Source organism: Vombatus ursinus, unplaced genomic scaffold (genome assembly GCF_900497805.2).
Source record: "Vombatus ursinus unplaced genomic scaffold, bare-nosed wombat genome assembly UNPS02014786.1, whole genome shotgun sequence".
NCBI lineage: Eukaryota > Metazoa > Chordata > Mammalia > Diprotodontia > Vombatidae > Vombatus > Vombatus ursinus.
The window spans coordinates 35,271,912-35,291,728 of NW_020954564.1; the positions used below are offsets into that span (position 1 = coordinate 35,271,912).

Sequence of the window (19,817 nt, forward strand, 5' to 3'; positions counted from 1 at the left end):
CCCCATTATGTTCCTTTGAAAAGAAATGTTACCTACCTGACTATTCCTGAGTCTGGCTATGAGGTGGATTTGATATTGCATGGTTGGAAAGCTGAATTATCTGACTCCAAACAGAGCTAAGGATGTTTTATCCTCATATTTGGGCCCTAAATCTAGTTCCTGCTTTATATCTGGGCCCTGCAGTCCTTTCTGTCAGATTTGTGTCTTCCAGATTACAGGCCATTCACCTATAGTTGATAGCAAACAGTGGGTACCAGCCAATGTCCCCCCATCATTCCCTTGATTTAGCCTGTGCTTGGTTCCAGTCAAACTCCTCTTTGGGAACCCCTCGAGGCAGGGACAGCTCTGTGCCCCTTGCCAGTAGGAAGCAGTTTCAGAAACTGAGACCTTCGCCCCTTACACCAAAAGAATTTGGGTCCCATTTGTTTGAGAGGGGAATGATGAGGATAGGAGCTAGACCCCAAAAAGGAAAAACCTTGGACTTTCCCACATGGCCAGATCTCTGGCATTTGCTGGAGGCTAAAATTCCATCAATTAGCCTTCCATTGTGGCTACACCCAATCTCCCAGTTCCTGGTGACCCTTAACCTAGCCTAGACCTCCCTATGGCCCCTGGCCATTTCCTACCCTTAATCCTAGCTAGGCCCCATTCTCCTTTGGCCACAAGGTTGAGGTCCTAGGCATTCTGTTCACCCCAGCTTACTGGCTATTTCCATTCAGATCTTCCTTAGACTCCTCCTCTAGTCACCTCAAACTACTTGACCACTCCTGGGTCCCTCCCACAATCTTTCTGTATATAAGGTCCACCTTGTCTCCATTAAGATGCTTAGATTCTTAAAATCTAGCCACTGCTCAGATTCTTAGAATCTAGCCAATACCTCACAGACTCTCAGATTCCTCAAGAGTCTGGCTAATATGGTGGATCTTTAATAAACCTTGTCTTTGGCTGAAAAAAAAAAAAAGAAAGTGGCTGGACAGTTACACCTTCCAGTCTCCAATTCCTTTCTGTACTGGGATGTAGTTCATCTACATCTGAACCCATCAGTTTCAAGAAGAATTGCATACAGTAGTGATGGTGGCACAAAAGAGAAGGATCTGGAAGTATGTCCTTCACCTTTGTACACATTCTCCACTACCTCTTCTGAGTATTTTGTTTCTCAAGATTTAGAAGGAAAAAAAGACAGTTTCACTTGTGGATCATGTGTGTTTCTTCCTTGTGTTTCCATCTTTAAGAGACTAGTGTGAACAAACCACATCCCTTTCCCTTCTGACAATGCTGGGAATCCCTCTTGGGTATCTTTAATTTCCCAAATTAAAAAAAAAGTGGGGTTGGGATAGCTTATTCTTTAGTGTTAATTGCTATAATTTATTCACTTTGGAATGTCTCATTTCCTCTCTGGAAAGAGCATTCAATACCAGTAAGCAGATGAATTCTTCAGAGAAGGTTGTCAAGGTCCAGTTTAAAGGGCAAGTGACTAAGAACTACCACAGAATAAGATAAGTTACTGAATGGTGCCTGAGGACATTGCTTAGAGTTTAGTATCATAGAATCCCATGGCTAGATGGGAGCTTAGAAATGATCTAGATCAATATTATTTTATTTCCACTTCTTAAGGTATGATAGAATGGATAGAATCATATATTTGGAGTTAAAGGTTTGATGTTCAAATACCAACTATGCTATTCACTGCCTGTGGGACTTTGAGCAAGAAATCCAATCTTTCTGGGCCTCAGTTTCTTCCTATCTAAAAATGAGAGGGTTGGACAAGATCACCTGTATGGCTTACATTTGTGGTTTGAAGATACACTTTTTTTTCTCTGGATCTCTAATGCCCTTTCTAGTTTCCTCCCTTTGTTCTTTCTCCTTGATTCTGTGACTTAGGCCAAGCGGTTACTGATAGAACATTGTTAGCTCTGCTTAGTGGCCTTAGGTCTACTGACTATGAATTTAATCATAAATAGGACTCAATGCAAATCACTGATCAATTAATTAGATATTTATAAAGCACCTTTTGTGTTCCAGACACTGATGAACACTTGAAGTCCTCAAACAGAGGTTGGATGGACCTCTTGTTGGGGATGATTTATAGGGAATTCCTTAGTTAATGAAATGAATGAAAAAAAAACTTTGAGACAGAATTTCTGAGTAATTAATAATCAATTTATTAATTAGGCTAGCTAATAATCAATAAATTTATGGTCAGTGGTCTCTCTCTGTAACCAAAGATGACCCATCGAGAGCCCGAAAGCTTTAAATAACCCTTGAAAGGGAATTCCTTTGATAACTACAGATCAACCTTGATAGGTGGACATATAATGAGGAGGTGGTCTAAAAGTCTTCAGTTGCTCCTGCTGACTGTGGCTTGATTATGAGACTCAGAGGCTTCCAGCAGAATCCATCTCTATCCAGATCACTCTGGTTGGTTTCCTCCTTCATGAGCTGGGTCACCCTGAACTCTACTGGAGGGGTACAAGGATAGGGGCTCCTTTCCCCTGGGTAAGAACTCAACCAGACTGGATTCTGTTTATACTTTAAACAGAAGTTAGGTGTCTTAATTGGGTAGGGTCCCATCCAAGTTTGGAGACCATGTTCCTTGAGAGCTAGAAGTGATTTCCTCGATCAGTCATGTCCTTCAGAGACTGACTTTATTGACAACTGAAACTTAATGAGGAAAATGAGGAGAAAAGCCTAGATCCCAATTTAATAATTGGTTATTAATATAATAGTAAAATAATCATTTTTTCTCATCAGGTAAAATTTGGAATAGGTGACCTCTTAGGTCTCTCTCAGCTCTAAGATTCTTGGAATAATAATTTGAGCTTTAACATAAGTGGAACTAGTTTACTTGTGAGATGGAACAGATGACAAAGACCACAATAATGGAGAAAAATATTGCTTCCTGGTGTTTTAAACTTAAAAAAATTGCTTTTTATTGATATCTTTTGTTTTTACATTATTTGTATTTCCCCATGTCCTTTCTGTTTCTTCCTCCTAGACAGCCACCTCATGTAATAAAGAATATTTCATAGAAAAGGAAAAACAATCAGCAAAGCTGAGAGTCAACTAAATCTGAAAATAGATTCAATGTTTCATGCCTGTGAACCTTCCACTCTGCAAAAGAGCTCTTCTTTGAGGTCTTACTTGTTTTGGTTTTGTTTTTGCAATTTTGTAGCATTCATTTTCCATTGTGTTATGGTTGTACCTTAAACTTTCAAGCCCAGGGTGTTGTTTGCGTGTGGGAATGGGAATAGAACTGCTGAGTTGGATTTTCCATTGTGAAGTAGAAATGAGATGGGCCAACATGTCTATCTTTAACCATATGCCAAGGCCATGTTCTTCATCCAAAATCTGATTTCGTGAGCAGAAATAATGTGCTGGTTAGGAAATTTGTTCAGAAACATGGAACAGGAAAAAACTCAGAAAAGATGGAAAGCTGACATGAGATGCATTTGATCAAAGATCTCAACTCTGACATTGTGTCTATTAGAGAATTTTGAGTAGGATTTTACTACTTCATATCCCACTCAGTCTTTGCTAAATGTGTTAATGAGGCCTCAGCAAAGAACCTGGGAAATAAGGGAGGTCAAGTCAGAGCTTGTTACTGATATTAGATATTTGAAAAGCTCCCGAGATAAAGACTCTTCCATAATAAAAGCCATTTGATATTCACACAACTGCCTGGGATATTGGTCATCTGTTAATAGCCCCAGTGCCTGGCAATCATTAAAGCTTGCTCCTCAGAAATGACACGGTAATGGTCAGAATGAAATATGCTTTGAATGTGGGAAGCCAGCGGCTAAATAGCTAAATAGTTATTCCTCGTCCTGCCTTTTTTCTTCCATCTGTTTTTTTTTAATTACAAATAATAATCTATTTGGGGTTTTCCTACTGGGTTGTTTCAGCACAATATTAGTGAGAAATTGAATCAGGCTGCTTCATGGACTATTCAGGAGGTAATGAATAATGCAAACAGCTCTATCCCTTGGTCTCCCAGTAAAATGTAAGTTTCTTGAAGGTAGGGACTGGTTTTTGTTTTTTCTTTTCTTTATACTCTGCACCTGGAATTTAGTAAATGTAAGGAACTTCCAATGTGGTAACTCCCTCCATTGGTGCATATCCATTGAATTAAATTGAACTCAATTTAATTCATCATTTAGTACCTACCACCTGCTAGAAAGTCTGAAAGGAAATTTAGAGTTATAATTTTTTTAAGGATCATTTTGGGACTTTTTTTTTATTACAATTTGATTACTATCTTTTGTTTTATTTACATTAAAAAATTGTTCCAGTATTCTTCCCCTCCCTTCTACTCTGAGCTCTCCTATATAGCAATGTTTTTTTTTTAATTTTCAAAAAGAAAAGAACAATTAGCAAAATGAATCAATGCATCAAAAACAGTCTGAAAGCATGCGCAACAACATGTGATATCCTACCTCTGCAAAGGAGTGGAGTAGGGTTGTCATCTCATAATTCTTCTTTGGAGCTGTACTTATTCTTTGTAGTATTCACTTTTCATTGTTTTACAATTATTTTCATTTACATTGTTGCAGTCATTATGTATACATATGCATGTACTATACGTACTATTTGTATATCTATTTTTTCTTGGCTCTGCTTAATTCACTTTACAATGAATTGGTAAATCTTTCCATGCTGCTCTGTATTCATAATACTTGTCATTTCTTATAGCATAGTAATATTCCATTATGTCTATATACCTCAGTCACTTTGTTTAGCAATTCTCCAATGATGGTCATCTATTTTGTTTCCAATTTTTTGCCACCATAAAAAGTGCCATCATAAAATTTTTGTGTCTATCAGGTCTTATCAATGACTTCCTTAGAATATAGCCCTAGTAATGGATACTCTGGATCAAAAGTAAAGGGATTTTAGTCACTTTATTTGCATAAATAAAGTTACTTTCCAAAATAGTTGTACCAAAGAAGGGTAGAGGCAAGATGGTTTTTCTGAAAGCATCCTGCTTGTCAATTCTTATAGCACAATTATATTTCACCACAATCATATACAACACCTTCTCCAGCCATTCCCTAATTGATGGACAGCCCCTCAATTTCCAATTCTTTGCCATTACTAAAAGGACTGCTATAATTTTTTTGTACAAATAAGTCCTTTACTCTTTATATTTATCTTTTTGGGATACAAATCTAGCAATGGTGTTTCTGGGTCAAAGGGTATGCACAGTGTGATAATCCTTTGGGCATGGTTCCAAATTGCTGTCCAGGATGGTTGGATCAGTTAACAAGTCCACTAACAGTATATTAGTATCCAAATTTTTTTCCCACATCTTCTCTATCATTTGTTATTTTTTTCCTGCCGTATTAGTCAATATGATAAGTATGAGGTCATACCTCAGAGTTGTTTTAATTTGCATTTCTCTAATCAATAGTGATCTAAAACTAATGATTTTTATATGATTTTATATGATTATAGATGGCTTTGCTTTCTTCTTCTGGAAAACTGCCAATGTATATCCTTCAATCAATTGTCAATTGGGAAATTATTTGTATTCTTATAAATTTGACTCATTTCTCTATGTATGTGAGAAATGAGTCCTTTATTAGAGAAACTTGCTATAAAAATTTCCTCCAGTTTCTTCCTTTCCTTCTAATTTTTGCTGCATTTGTTTTGTTTGTGCAAAACCTTTTAAATTTGATGTAATAAAAATTATCCATTTTATATCCTGTAATGCTCACTATTTCTTGCTTGGTCATAAATTCTTCCCTTATCCATAATTCTTAGAGGCAAAATACTCCAACAACATAGTAATATTCCATTATATTAATATATCACAATTTATTTAGCTATTTTCTATTTGATGGGCATCTACTTTGTCTTCAATATCACAAAAAAGTGTTACTATAAATATATTGGAATATATGAGGACTCTTTTCTTATGAATTACTTCTTTGGAGTATAAGCTCAGTAATGGAGGCTATGGTTCAAAGGGTATGAACATTTTAATCACTTTATTGGTATAATTCCAAATTACTTTCCAAAATGGTTGTGCCATTTCACAACTTCACACAATGTATTAGTATGTCTATTACCCTACAACCCCTCCAACATTTACTATTTTTTGGTCTTTTTTTTTTTTTTGCCAATTTGCAGGGTGTGAAGTAAAACCTCAGGGTTGTTTAACCTTACATATCTCTTATTATTAGTGACTAGCAGCATTTTATTTTCATGTGGTTTGACTATTTTCCAGTTCTTTTGAGGGCTGTTCATATACTTTGACCTCTTATTTATTGGGGAATGGCTATTAGTTTTACATATGTTTAATTGTTAATATATCTTGGATACCAAACTCTTATCAGACACATTTGATATGGAGATTTTTCCCATGCAACCACTTCACTTCTTATCCTAGGTGCATGAACTTTGCCTGTGCAAATGCTTTTCAGTTTCAAGTTCCCTCTTCTGCTATAGGGACATTATTATGTTCCTTCAGTTGCTTTACTTTTATCTTTTTTTTTTTAAGGTGACCTTGTTCCCAGTGAATCCATTCCTCTCATCACTGATCTTCTCTTCTCATTTTATAGTCCCCCTTCCGCTCCCCTTCAGCTAGTCTTGGCCTTTAGTTTTTAAATTTCACTTTTTTTGCACACCTTTCAAAAAAATCTCTCATTCTCTTAATGATCCATCTTTTTCTGCTAACTCTAGACCCTCGTTACTTGATTCATGGCGTCTATAGTTAACTGGTCTCTCTCTTTTCTTGGTATTCTTTATACAGTCAATGCTTCCAAGTTCTCCATTCTAGGTTTTCTCCTCTAGGTGCTTTGTGCCATTGCCCTGTAGAGCTTATCTCATGGATTCCCCTTTCCCATTGTGCCTCACTTCCAGAGAGGATGCTGCCCCATGATAGGCCCCCTTCCCCACCATATCCCTGATTATGCAACCCACCACTGATATGTACCTTCTGTAACTGACTTTTTTTTGTAGAAAAAGTTTTTATTTGGAAATCTCCTTGCTTTGTCAATGCCCTCCCACCCCTCCAAGTGCCAGGTGCCTCTAGGGGTACCAACTTCCCTCCTCCCTAAACAGCATCAAATTCCCTAGGCCTTATCCAGTGTGTGAGGTCCTCATTTTCCTTCAGTAATCATCTCTTCATCCATAGGAGTATTCATCAATGGAACACCACTTCACCTCCAAAGTAAGCCCTCCTACCTTCCCCCTTCAATTTTTCCTCCCTCTTTCCCAACAACTCCCCTGTAAGTTTTTCTCATTCTGAGACCGCGAGGTCACCTTACCCTCATTGCTAGCTCTTGATTTGAACCTAGTGCATCACTTACTCCTCTTTATTACCTTGCTCCCTCTCCTCTTTATGTGCCCTCCTATGTTATTATGTAATCCCACAAAAGAAGCATTTATCTGTAGGCAGGGAGTCACCAGGTTCTATTCATAATGCCCCCTATCTGCCTCTTCATTGTCACTTCTACCAGATATTTCCACCGTTACCTGTGATCTCTTTGTATACATTCAGAAAGAAGTCTCTAACTGATCTTTCTATTGTCCCATCTTTGCTGTTGCTGTACTCAACTGTTGCATTTATTCATTCCTCCTGAATTTCTGTTGCTTGAGGGTGGGGTTTGAGAGGCAAATAATCTCTTGAATTCTGATTTTCTTTTTAAAAAAGTTTCACATTCCTCTTTATTGTTTAACAGCTATCTTTTGTGCTGTATGGTTAAGCTCAGATTTGTAGGATAGGTCATCCCAGGCTTCATCCTGAACTCCATTGCTCTTTGGAACACACTATTCTAGTCCCTTCTCCTTTTTCTAGTGGATATGGAATAATCTTGCATTTTTTGAATGCCCTTTACTTTGTACTTAAAAGTTTTTTTTCTGATGGCTTGAAGAACTTGTTTCTGAATTGAATTGTTAAATTAAAACACTATATGTTTTGGAGTTTTCAGCCTTGAGTTTTTTTTTTTCCTTCTGGAGGTAATCTGTGAATTTTTTCATTTGGAATTTCATTTTCTGTGTTTAGAAGTTATGGGTGATTCTCCATTATTTCTTTCATTATGGTGTTAAGGGTTTTTTGTCCTATTGTATTCTTTGGAGAGATCTTAGATTGTCTCTGGGCTTTGAGTTCAGTATGTTTTGCTTGCATAGTGAGTATATTTTCTCTTAATATTATTATTTTTTTTTTTGTTTCTAAGTTTCTTTAATTTCTGTGTATTTGCATTTCCAATCTATTGCTCTGTCTTTTGTTTCTTTGGTAGGATTTACCATTGTAAATTCAAATTTTTCTTAGGCTAGTCATTATTTTTGCTGTGTAGGACATAAATTCTGTCACAATTCTGTTTTTTTTTAAACCACTCAGGAACAGCATGTGGTTCCTTGTCATCCTCAAATTCCACGGAATCCTGTGTCTCCTCAGATGTTGGATCATTTCCCTTTATTTTGCAGTATTTATTCTTAGATGTCTGACCTTGTTTACTAGATCTGGAGGCCATGTTTACTGTTGTTGTTATTATTTTTCCTGTTGAGTCATCTGTTTATATTCAAGGTCTTTAAAATGCTTTTCCCCCCTGAAATATTTGGTACTTTTAGTCTTTTTTTGTCTTTTATTTTCCTTATCACTCACTTTCTGACTTCCTCCCCTCTGAATATAGTTTCCATTAGGGGCTGGATTTTAATGTGTCTTACCCTTCTCCCCACACTGGACAATTTATGGTTCATCAGCTTAGGTATCTACCCCAAATGACTTTTGGGTGGCAGAACTGGCCCCAGCTGAATGCTATGCTCTTCCCTCAGTCTTGGTGGAGAAAGAACTTGCCCAAAGTCTCAAAGCTAATGACAGATCCAGGATTAATCCCATGTCTCCTAAATCTTAGCCTAGGTTATTTTCCACTGTACTATGCATCCAGGTATAATAATGGTTTCTCCTTTTGGTCTTCAAGTTCCCAATTTGTAAAATGAGACATTGACCTAGACATTTAATTTGGACCAATTAGAACTGAGGGGAAGTACTACAGATAGAGACAAGTAGAATGACAACTAGATTGATGAATATCCATGAAAGTAGCTTCTGACTACAAAGGAATTTTACCAGCTATAGTATATGGTCTCATTTGATCTACTAATAGAAGCATTAGAAAGTACTTTAGGTTTACTTAGACTGACACATCCTTTGGTCTAACTCAATATGAAATTTCATAGCCCTCTAATACCTATAGGCCATCCAGAACTTGTTTTTGAAGCTGCTTATTCCATTATATCCTTTGTTCATGTGAATCTTTTTTGGTGGCAAGGCAATTGGGGTTGAGTGACTTGCCCAGGGTCACACAGCTAGTAAATATCAAGTGTCTGGTCTGAGACTAGATATGAACTTAGGACCTCCTGACTCCAGGGCCAATGCTCTATCCACCGTGCCACCTAGCTGCCCCAATTTTATCCTTTTTTCACAAGCTACTTGGGCTTAGTGACTGACTGGACACTCCAAAGATAGCTTGCTTATCTGAGGATTGAGGGACTAGCATACTCATGTCTTCCCTTATCCCTGTCCCTTTCTCCCATCCCCTTCCTCCTCTGGGTTGGGAGATGCAGAAGAACAGACCAGTATTTTGAGAGATGGCCTGCCTCTCTTTCAGAGAAACTCACCAAGGAGGCCTGAAATCTTTGCCATGTGGCCATTAAAGTGAAGACTGACTATATGCTTTAGATGTCTTGGAATCTTGAAGCCTTCTAGTATTATCTCTCAGCAGAAGCCTCTCTGCACCTGGCTTCCTCAATGGTGTCCTCCATAACAGTGATCTTGGAGTATCCCAGAGTCTCTGACTTGCCACCACTGTGCCTTGAATAACTAGGCAATCTCTCCCCTAGGTCTTTCTCTGGTGTTCCCTCTTGTTATCTTTCTTTTACTGCCAGAATTGCTAGTAATGATTATGCATATGTATAGCCTCCCTTTCCCACATCAGACCAAAGCAAGGACTATGGATGGTGGTACAGTACCTGGGAGCACATGTCTTATACCCTTCTCCTGTATATGAGTATGTACATGTGGTTTGCCTATTCTTCAAAACCACCTACTGTTGTTAAAATAAGATGGGTATGGCTTTGTTTCTGTTCTTTGAAATCTAGCTAATGTAGCTGTCTCTTAAATACCTTTCAGTTTCAATATTCTATTTTTCTTCTGTTCTATATTCTAAGGACATTTTGAGCTTTTACATTCTATGTTCTCACATTCTGTGGTCCTTCCTACAGCCTTAACAATTTCTATGTTCTGAGATTTCTTCCACTTCTGACATTCTATGATCTGAGGTTTTTTCCAGTTGTGTAGCATTCCATTTTCTCACATTCTTTGTGTGTTTTCACATTCTATATTCTTGGATCCTTTCTAGTTCTGACATTCTCTTTGACGGTTTCTTCAGGCTTTGGTATTCCATATTCTCCCAGTATATGATTTAAGGTTCCTTCTTGCTCTAATGTTCTAAAAAAAGTTAAGAGGATTATGGCAATGTAGAATATGGACAAGAGCCTGAAAAATCCGGAAGATTGCTGATTGTTTTTTCAGGCCTCTGATATTTTAGACCCATGTACAAGACAGGGCAAATATAATTTTCTTAGAAACAAAAAAACAAAAAAGCTTTCTTTTTTCTTCTGAAGAAAAAAAAGCAATCTGTTCTCATTTTCTATTTCTTGTGTATCCAGGAGACATGATTATAAATAGGATAGAAAAGGAACTCGAAACTTCTCTCGGCTTTAGCTGTTCAGAATGTGCTATTGGTATATATTAATCAGGAAACAGGGACATTCTGAATGCAATATGTAAATAAATGAATGGCTGTGTGAAAGACCCCTTAAAATGTGGTGAACTAATAGTACCTAGGGAAAATATTGTGATCCAAGGAGCTATGGGGAAGGAGGTATAAGGTTATTTTTCTTAGCCACGGAAACTTAACTGAGAAAGATTGGAGTTTTACCTCAGGGCACTGCAACTTAAAGGAAATTGATAACTCTTATACTCCTTCAGCAACTGAGCTCAGCACCTCATTAGTAAGAATAACTAGTTAAAATAAGAAACTATCAGATAGTTTTTCTTTGGCCACCCCACCCCACCCTACTCCCCACCTCCCTAATTCTGGCTTTGCTCCATCTTCTGATGTTCCAGGGTCTCTACCTTCTATCCACACAGCAATATCCAGGTTCTTCCTGACTCTCCTCCTTTCCCCAGTAGAACTTTAAAAGCTGATGTGAGATTATGTTTTATGTGGATTTCCCTGTGTACCCAAATCTTCAATTATGACTTTGCTTGAACAAAAAGAGCTGTATTCAGGATCACTTTATGATGATATAGATTTGATTATATCCAAGGTACATGTGTATGTGTTGGGGGTAGGAGGATTGTCTTTGGGTAACTGAGTTCTAGGTTCCATCTTCTTTTCATCCTTTTAACCAGGATAAAAGGGTCAAATTGTATGTCCTGAATAGGTTCTACACTACAAAAGTCTCATATAGTGATCCCACCTTTCGAATGAATGTTTGTCTTATGACCCAACAACAGGATCATAATGGAATGGATATTAGTGGCATATATAGTGAACTCTTAATTGTCAGGCAGGTCAGGGACAAGAATCATGCTGGCAGGTAGGGTCCATAGAGAATCCTTAAATCTCATTTTAATCACTGTGTTCCACTGCCTTTCAGTATTACAGCAAAGTAATTAAGCAAGGCACATTTTTCCTTTTCTTGGCTCACGGTTCAGTACAAACACCAACAACTGGTGAAATGAATGAGATGATGGCAAGGATACTTGTGTATGGCCCTGAAGGCTATCACAAGGTTTACTGTAAATAGGTAATATTATACCAGTGAACATAAACTATTAACTTGAGTAGCAGGTTTGATTTGGACACATCATCAACCATATGAAGTAGTGACCTCAAGCTGTGTGACCATGGGCATGTCATTTTTCTCTCTCTGGGCTATAGTTTCTCTTCCACAAAATGAGGGAAATGGGCTACATAATTTTTAATGTTATTTCCTAGCCTGTACTTATCTGGTCTGCATGCAAATTAATTTATTTAGATAGTACAGGTTAGATTCTTTCAACCTTCATTCAACAAATATTTATAAAATGCCTACAAAAACATACAAAGCACTGTGTTAAGTATGGAGGGAGGTACAAAAGGGAATAAGACACAGTCCCTGCCGTCATGATGCTTACAATACAATAGGTCTTCCATGGAGACAACATTCATTGAAATTTCAGGGGTGGTGGGGAGGTCCATGTGCTCCCACCAAATGTTCTTTTGAGTCTAATACTGCTAGAGTTTTGTATCCTTGGCTGAAAGCTTTGATCCTTGTTGAAATGTTACTCTGGGTGAGGTGGGGCATTGGGGAAGACTCAATTGTTATCAGTCACAGATCTCCTCTATTGGTCTGAAGTACCTGAAGGACTACCTTGATAGGGCAGCATGTATGAGGATATCAGGGTCAGGAGAGGAGAGGGAAATGTTCAGAATTGGAGGGGGAAGATCATAACATGGAAAGGCTGAGATCCAGATTGATAGACTTTATGGCCTTATGCTTTCCTCACATTAGGTCTCTGATTTTTTTTTTTTTTATACATAGCTGCCCACATCAAACCCAGTGAACCCATTGGAATTCTCTGAGCTGAAGTTGGACTCCTAATAAGTTATTCATAGGGAAGAAAGATATGTAGTTGGGCTACTTTGGTTTCTGGCAACAATGACTCCAGGCTGCACTCTGGAGCACTTTCCTCCTCCCCAAATCTCCCTTTTCAGTCTCCTTTTATATGTTGTTTTCTTCCATTAGAAAGTAAGCTCCTTGAGGGCAGGGACTGTCTTTCAAGTTGTATTTGCACTCCTAGTACATAGCATAGTGCCTGGTCCATTTTTGTTGTTCAGTCATTTCAGTCCTGTCCTACTTTTCATAACCCCATTTAGGGTTTTCTTGGCAAAGAGATGGGAGTGGTTAGCTATTGCCTTCTCCAGCTCATTTTACAGATGAGGAACTAAAGCAGAGTCAAGTGACTTGCCCAGGATCACACAGTTAATAAATATCTGAGGCCTGATTTGAACACAGGGCTTCCTGACCCCTGGCCTGGAGCTTTATGCATTAAGCCACCTAACTCCCACCTAACACAAAGGTAAGTACTTAATAAATGTTTACTGATTGATTGATTGATTCTGCCCTCTGGGCCAAATACAACAAACCTAATCCTTCTTGCACTGGACAACCTTTCAAATACTTGAAAATAGCTATTATAGCCCTGCTATGTCAGTTTTTCTCCAAGTTAAACATTCCAAGTTCTTTCAACTGCTTCTTATCTGGAAGATGAGAGATTTGGTTATTGTAGCTGCCCTCCTTTAGACAGTTTCACCCTTATCAATATCCTTACTAAATGGTGGCACTACAAACTGAATACAATTCAGATGCGATCTGACTATGGCAGTGTACAGCAAACCTATCCCTTCCTTATTCCTAGTAGCTAAGCAACCCTAGATAACATTAATTTCTTTGTCTGCCAATTACATTATTGACTCAAACTGAGCATATAGCAGGCCACTAAAACCTTTATTAGACAAACTTTCTCTAATCATGCCTTCTTCATATTACATTTTGGGGGTTGATTTTTTTTTGAAAACTCAAAGAAATACTTTACATTTACTATTCAGACAAGCATTCACTAATTCTATTATTAATTTTAATTAATTAAATTATTAATTAAAATTCTATTTGTCACAAGATTCCTGACAATCCTGGGAGTTTGAATTAAGTTACCCAAGCTTTCTTCTTGACTTTAACACTTAGTAGCCATGTGACTTTAGGCAAATTAATTTTATTTCTCTGAACCTTGGCTTTCCTTTCTGTTGTAAGGATCAAATGAAATGCATGTGAAAGTGCTTAATAACCATAAAGTGAGATGAGTGAGGGTAGTGATTATGAAATTATGATTTTCCCAAATGTGTTTAGGTATTTATGATTGTTGCTTAACAGAGAAGCTAGATTGGGGTGAAAGAGAGGGAGACAGAATGATCTAAAGGTCAAGGGTAAGGAGGCAACTGAACACTGAAACCAAAAGCCCAAGGAAAGTCATGAGAGTCTCTGACGCTATGATGAAAATCAATGGAAGGGAGATTTTTATTTACCAAACTTTAATTTGTGTATGACAAGGCAGAAATACAGATACTGCATGAAGCCACTTCCCCTTGGGTTTTCTATCCAAGCATATACTTTTGTCCAGATGTCTAGGTTGCTACAGGTAGAGTTGTTGCACTAAGGCATTTGTTTATTGCAACCTTTCTTGCCCCAACCCAACTAGTGAAGTTTATTGTAGTCATTCAGAACTTTCTTCTTTTATCTTCAGGATCACAACAATAGACTATTAGTCTTGACAAGAATTAAGGTTCCCCCTCTGCCCTTTCCAACATAGTTATCTAGCCCTGGATCTAATTATTTTCCTGGGAAGCACTTTCAGGAATTGGGATCAACATACATACTAAGGGAGGTCAGGGTCCAAGCCATATATAGCTATTTCTCTTCCATTCAAAAGAGAAAGACTCCAGGTAGCTTTAACAGCAGCCATTTGCTACCTCTATCACTGCCATGCAATATAGTCATTGTCACCAGCTAACATTCATTGAACGTATGGCACTGCATGTTTTGAGACAGCAGGAGGCTAATGCTTGCATGTGCTTGATATGGGTTGCTCTTAATTGGAATAAATATAGGCCTTAGTTAATAGTTTGCTAAGCATCCCATTTAATTAGTCTTGTTTTGAATCATATCTTGTTTTTAAACACATTTCCCCCATGGTTCTATCTTAGCCCTGGAGTGACTTGCTGTAGGGAGTTCTCCCTAATGTGTGTTTCAGACCTTGTGATTCCCTGCCCAGTCCCGCCATTTACTATAATATTCTGGGCATTATCATCAAATCAGAATGTAGGTAGAGGTAGCCCAGTCTTTCTTTCTTGATCAATCTTTCACTTATTTGGAATTTTAGGTGTGGATGCTTGGGGAGTGTGCTGCTGTGTGACTGAAATTCCTTTTGTCTCCCTTGTGAATGACAGTTCCACCAAAAGCCACTCTTGTTATCAAAGAACGAGTGATGAATGAAAGTGGGAGAGGCATATGTTTCACACTGTTTGGGATTTTAATCTAATGATAAAGGTCTCCAGTGAAAAGGCTTCTTTTTTCCCCATTAGTCTATGAAAAGCTATACATGATGTGTGGTATTGGTGTTGGGTTTCTCTCCAAGGGCCAAATGAGGTTGCTCAGTTAGAATTGCTATACTTGAAGGCTGCCAACACGCTTTCAAGAGGAAAGGTATTTGTATCCACGTATTGGAATTCTTTGACCTTGATGGACACAGTATTGTTGACATTTAGATTCTCCAGAAAGAACTGGGAGAGGTTCCTATAGATGTTCTTTGTTCCCGTTTTTGATTCACACACAGTAACCAGAGTTTGCTTCTTTGTTTTGTTATTGATGAGAAGTTCCAACTTCAGGTCAATAGGATTATCTGGGCAATTTGGCACAACAAATTGCAACTGGCAATAGATGATGTACCATCCTGGAGATTGGATGATCAGATTTCCATTATGATATCCAATGCCATTGAGGATGCCATCTTTGTTCCAGGTCAGTTTGGAATTGCGTATTGGCTTAGAAACTGGAAAGAGAAACATAAAAAAACCAGGGTTGTTGTGTGCATTTGGGAAATGGTCTAGATGATCTGATAAGAGTGTTTAATTAGAATAGTCAAGGCATTGGAGGTCTTTGAAAACAAAATAGGTGCAGGATCTCTGTCAGAAACAGCTAGTTAGCACAGTGGATATGACATTGGTGTTAGAATCAAGAACACCTGAGTTTAAATCCTATCTTAGACACTTACTTGCTGTATGGCCCTGGAGAAGTCACTTAAACTCTGCCTGCCTCGGTTTCTTTATTTGTAAAATGGGTATAATAATAGTACCTACCTGCCAGGGTTGTAGTGAGGATTAAATGAGATAATATATGTAAAGCACTTTGTAAGCCTTATATCAGCATGTAAATGCTAGCAGTTAATATTGTTACTATTACCATCATGATGATTATTAATAAGATATTTCAAAGATTCACTGAATCATGAAATCTCAGAGTTGGAAGGTATCTTAGTGGTCATCCAGTCCTATCCGTACATAAAAATATCCCCCTTACAACACACCCATGAAGTGGTCGTCTGCCTTTTCCTTGAAACCCCACCTTTCTTACCTATGAGGGAGAACCTGCTTCCTCCTCCAACAGCCCACTCCACATTTGGATAGCTCTAATTGCTAGCATCCTCCCTGTGATGTCAAGCCTACATTTGCCTCTTTGCTTCTTGCACTCATTGCTCCTTATTTCACCCTCTGGGGTCCAACAGAACGAGTCTAATATCAACTGCACACGATAGTACCTCAAATATTTATAAGCAGTTCTCATATGTTCTTCCCCATTTCCCCAACTCTTTCCTTCTCCAAGCAGAACATCCCCAGTTCCTTTGACTGATCCTCATGTGTCATGAAGCTGAAGACCTTCACCATTCTATTTGTCCTCCTAAGGACTGTCATATGCACAGTTAATTCTGTAATGCTTCCAAAGCAAGAACTTGTAGCAATGAGTGAAGGCTTCATCTAGTGGATGGTAGTTTAATTGGATCATAGATTTTGAACCAGAAGGTAGCTTAGGGGCCAACAAGTCCAGTGTCTTCATTTTTTAAATGAGGAAACTGAGACCTAAGAAAGTAACTTACCCAAAGTTTCACAGGTATTAAGTAGCAGAGCTGGGATTTCAACAAGTCTTTGAATATCGAAGGCTTGACATAGGGGAAAACACAAAGGATCAAAACCCTTTTTATTAATTAAATCTATTCAAAGGTAGAATGAGTGGCTTCAGAAGATAATAAGGTCCCCTTTACCAGAGGTCTTCAAGTTGAATGGCTACTTTTCAGGGATGTTGTAGGGGGAATTTCTGTTTTCATTTAATAAATGTGTATTGCTATTTTTTTTATATCACCTACCATTCCCAATGTATCTCTACCTTCTCCTCTCAGAGATTTATTTCTTATAATAAAGAATAAAGGAGAGAAAAACAAAAAAAACAAACATAGTTTGGCAAAATAAAACATCAAAAATGTCTGACATTCTATGCAGTTTTCCATGACCCATAGCCCTCCACCTCTGTAAAGAAGTGGAGGAGGTTCCTTCTCCTAGCTCTTCTTTGGGGCTAAACTTAGTTATTATAATTTTACAATATCCAGTTTCTATGTTTTATTATTGTTGTTTCCATTTATATTGCTTTAATTATTGTATATATTGTTTTCTTGGTTCTATTTACTTAACTGGGCACCATTTCATGCCTTCCCATGATTTCTTGTATTTACTATTTTCTATAAAACAGTGATGATATACCATTACATTAATCTATCACAATTTGTTTAGGCATTCTTCAATCAATGTGTATCTATTGGTTTCAAGTTCTTTGCAGCTCTCTCTCTCTCTCTCTGTATATATACATACACACACACACACATTTACACACATATACATATATACATATACACATATGAGTGTATATATGTATATATGTATGTGTGTGTCTGTGTATATACATACATACATACATACATATATAATATATATATTATATATATATATATACACATACATATAAAACCTTTCTTTTTATCACTGATATATTCCTAGAAGTGGAATGTCTGATTTAAAAGGCATGGATATGTCAAGTCATTTATGCAAATTACTTTCCAGAATGCTTTTAGACACATTGAAAGCATGACTAAGAATGTGTTAATGTGTGTGTTTGTCCATAACCCCTCTAACATTGACTATTCTTATCTTTAGTCATCGTTACCAATTTTTTGGATATAAAATGAAACTAAGAGTTGTTTTGATTTCAAACATTCTTTTACATGGTTGTTAATAATTTGCTATTCTTTTGAGAGCTGTTTGTTTACATACTTTGACCACTTATCTCTTGGGGAATGACTTTTGGTCTTGCATTTCTTAACTAAGTGGCTCAGGATAGAGCACCAGGCCTGGAGTCAGGAAGACCTGAGTTCAAATCCAGCTTCAGACACTTACTAGCTGTGTGACCTTTGACAAGTCACTTAACCCTGTTTGCCTCAGTTTCCTCATCTATAAAACGAGTTGGAAAGGGAAATGGCAAATCACTCCAGTATCTTTGCTAAGAAAACCCCAAATGGGGGTCACAAAGAGTCAGACATGATTGAAATGAGGGAACAACAATATCTTGGATATCTGATCCTTATCAGAAATATTTGATACAAATATTTTTTTCCTCAGTTGACTACTTCTGTTTCTGTCCTAGTTACATTGTGTTCATGCAGAAACTTTTCAATTTCATATCCTCAAAGTTATCTATTTTAATATTATTATTAATTGCCATGGGGAGATTTCAGGTACAGGTTACATCAGACAATCTTTGGAGTCTCTTTCCACTCTGAGATCCTACAATTTTGGGTTGCTGAGATTGACCTTGTCAAAACTAGCCTTCACCAATAAAGAGACATTTAGATGGTACAGTGGATAGAGTACTGGACCTAGAAGCAGGAAGGCTTGAGTTCAAATCTGGCCTGAGACACTTCCTAGGTGTGTGACCTCGAGCAAGTCACTTAACCTCTTTTGTCTCAGTTTCCTCAACTGTGAAATGGGATAACAATAACACTTACCTGCCAGGATTGTTGTGAGGATCAAATGAGATAATATTTGTAAAAACAAACAAACAAACAAACCACTCAACACAGTACCTGGTACATAGTAGGCACTATATCAATGCTAGCTATTATTATTATTATTATTAATTTTCAAAACAGAGATGCTAAAGTTAGTAGTTTTAATTGCTGCTGCTATACTCCTTCCATTTTGTAATAGAAGGTAAAAAACATTTTCCTCTGATCTCTGAAGCAAATCATTTGCTAAAGGTAAGATTTAATTCACTGGCAAAAACAAATTTAAAAAGGAAAATAAGATGCCTGTGGCTAATTACAGAGACTTATGGCTAATATTCTATTTCTCTTCCACTAAGGCTTTGGAATAGCAGCACATTTGAGTGTGTCCTCCAAACTCCTGTCTCTTGACAGAAGCATGTAGCAATATGCAAAGAGGTTTTGGGGTTATTCATTAAGATGTCAATCAGAGAGACAGAGCAGCTTGCAGTATATTTAACATGTCTCATTGGTGCAAATAAAGGCCTAGGACCAGTCATTCTATTGAGGGTTTGGCTTTAGTAGCCATAAGGGAGATGGTCAAAAGTCATATAACCTTGGTAAAATTCAATGATTCTTTGACTCATATCTGGAACTCCCACCCTGGTCTTCCTGCTCCCTCATATCTGGCCAGGTCCAATGATACTTTACTTTATATCCTGGCCATTTTCTTGTCTGCTGCTCTACAATCACGATAGAATTTCTCTCTTCCACCTGGCCTCCCCCAACCCCCTACTCCCCTCCTACTTTCCAGCTCCGGGGCCATAGTCAAATCAATATTACCGTTGCTGCTGGAAAGGTTGTTACTGCCTTAGGCTCCACTTATCATCCCTGTGACTTTGCAAACCAAAACATAACTCCCTAGCTACTATTCCTTTTCTCTTATGTGTTATCTCTCCTTAATAGATTGAAAGTATCTTTCTGTCAGGAACTGTATTGCTTTTGTATCCCCAGGCTTAGGATGGAATTGACATATGATAAGTTCTTAATAAATATACCTTCCTTCCTTCCTTCCTTCTTTCCTTCCTTCCTTCCTTCCTTCCTTCCTTCCTTCCTTCCTTCCTTC

The 19,817-nt window shown here is 37.7% G+C and overlaps 1 protein-coding gene across 1 annotated transcript in view; it reads right to left on the reverse strand.

The window, feature by feature from the left end:
- Positions 1-15,116: 15,116 nt before the first annotated feature.
- LOC114047126 (tumor necrosis factor ligand superfamily member 8-like) overlaps positions 15,117-19,817 on the reverse strand; it is a 37,373-nt gene continuing 32,672 nt past the window's right edge. The window contains exon 4 of the mRNA XM_027867875.1: positions 15,117-15,658. Within this exon, the coding sequence (XP_027723676.1) occupies positions 15,261-15,658 (398 nt within the window). The 3' untranslated portion in view covers positions 15,117-15,260. The remainder of the gene's footprint in view (positions 15,659-19,817) is intronic.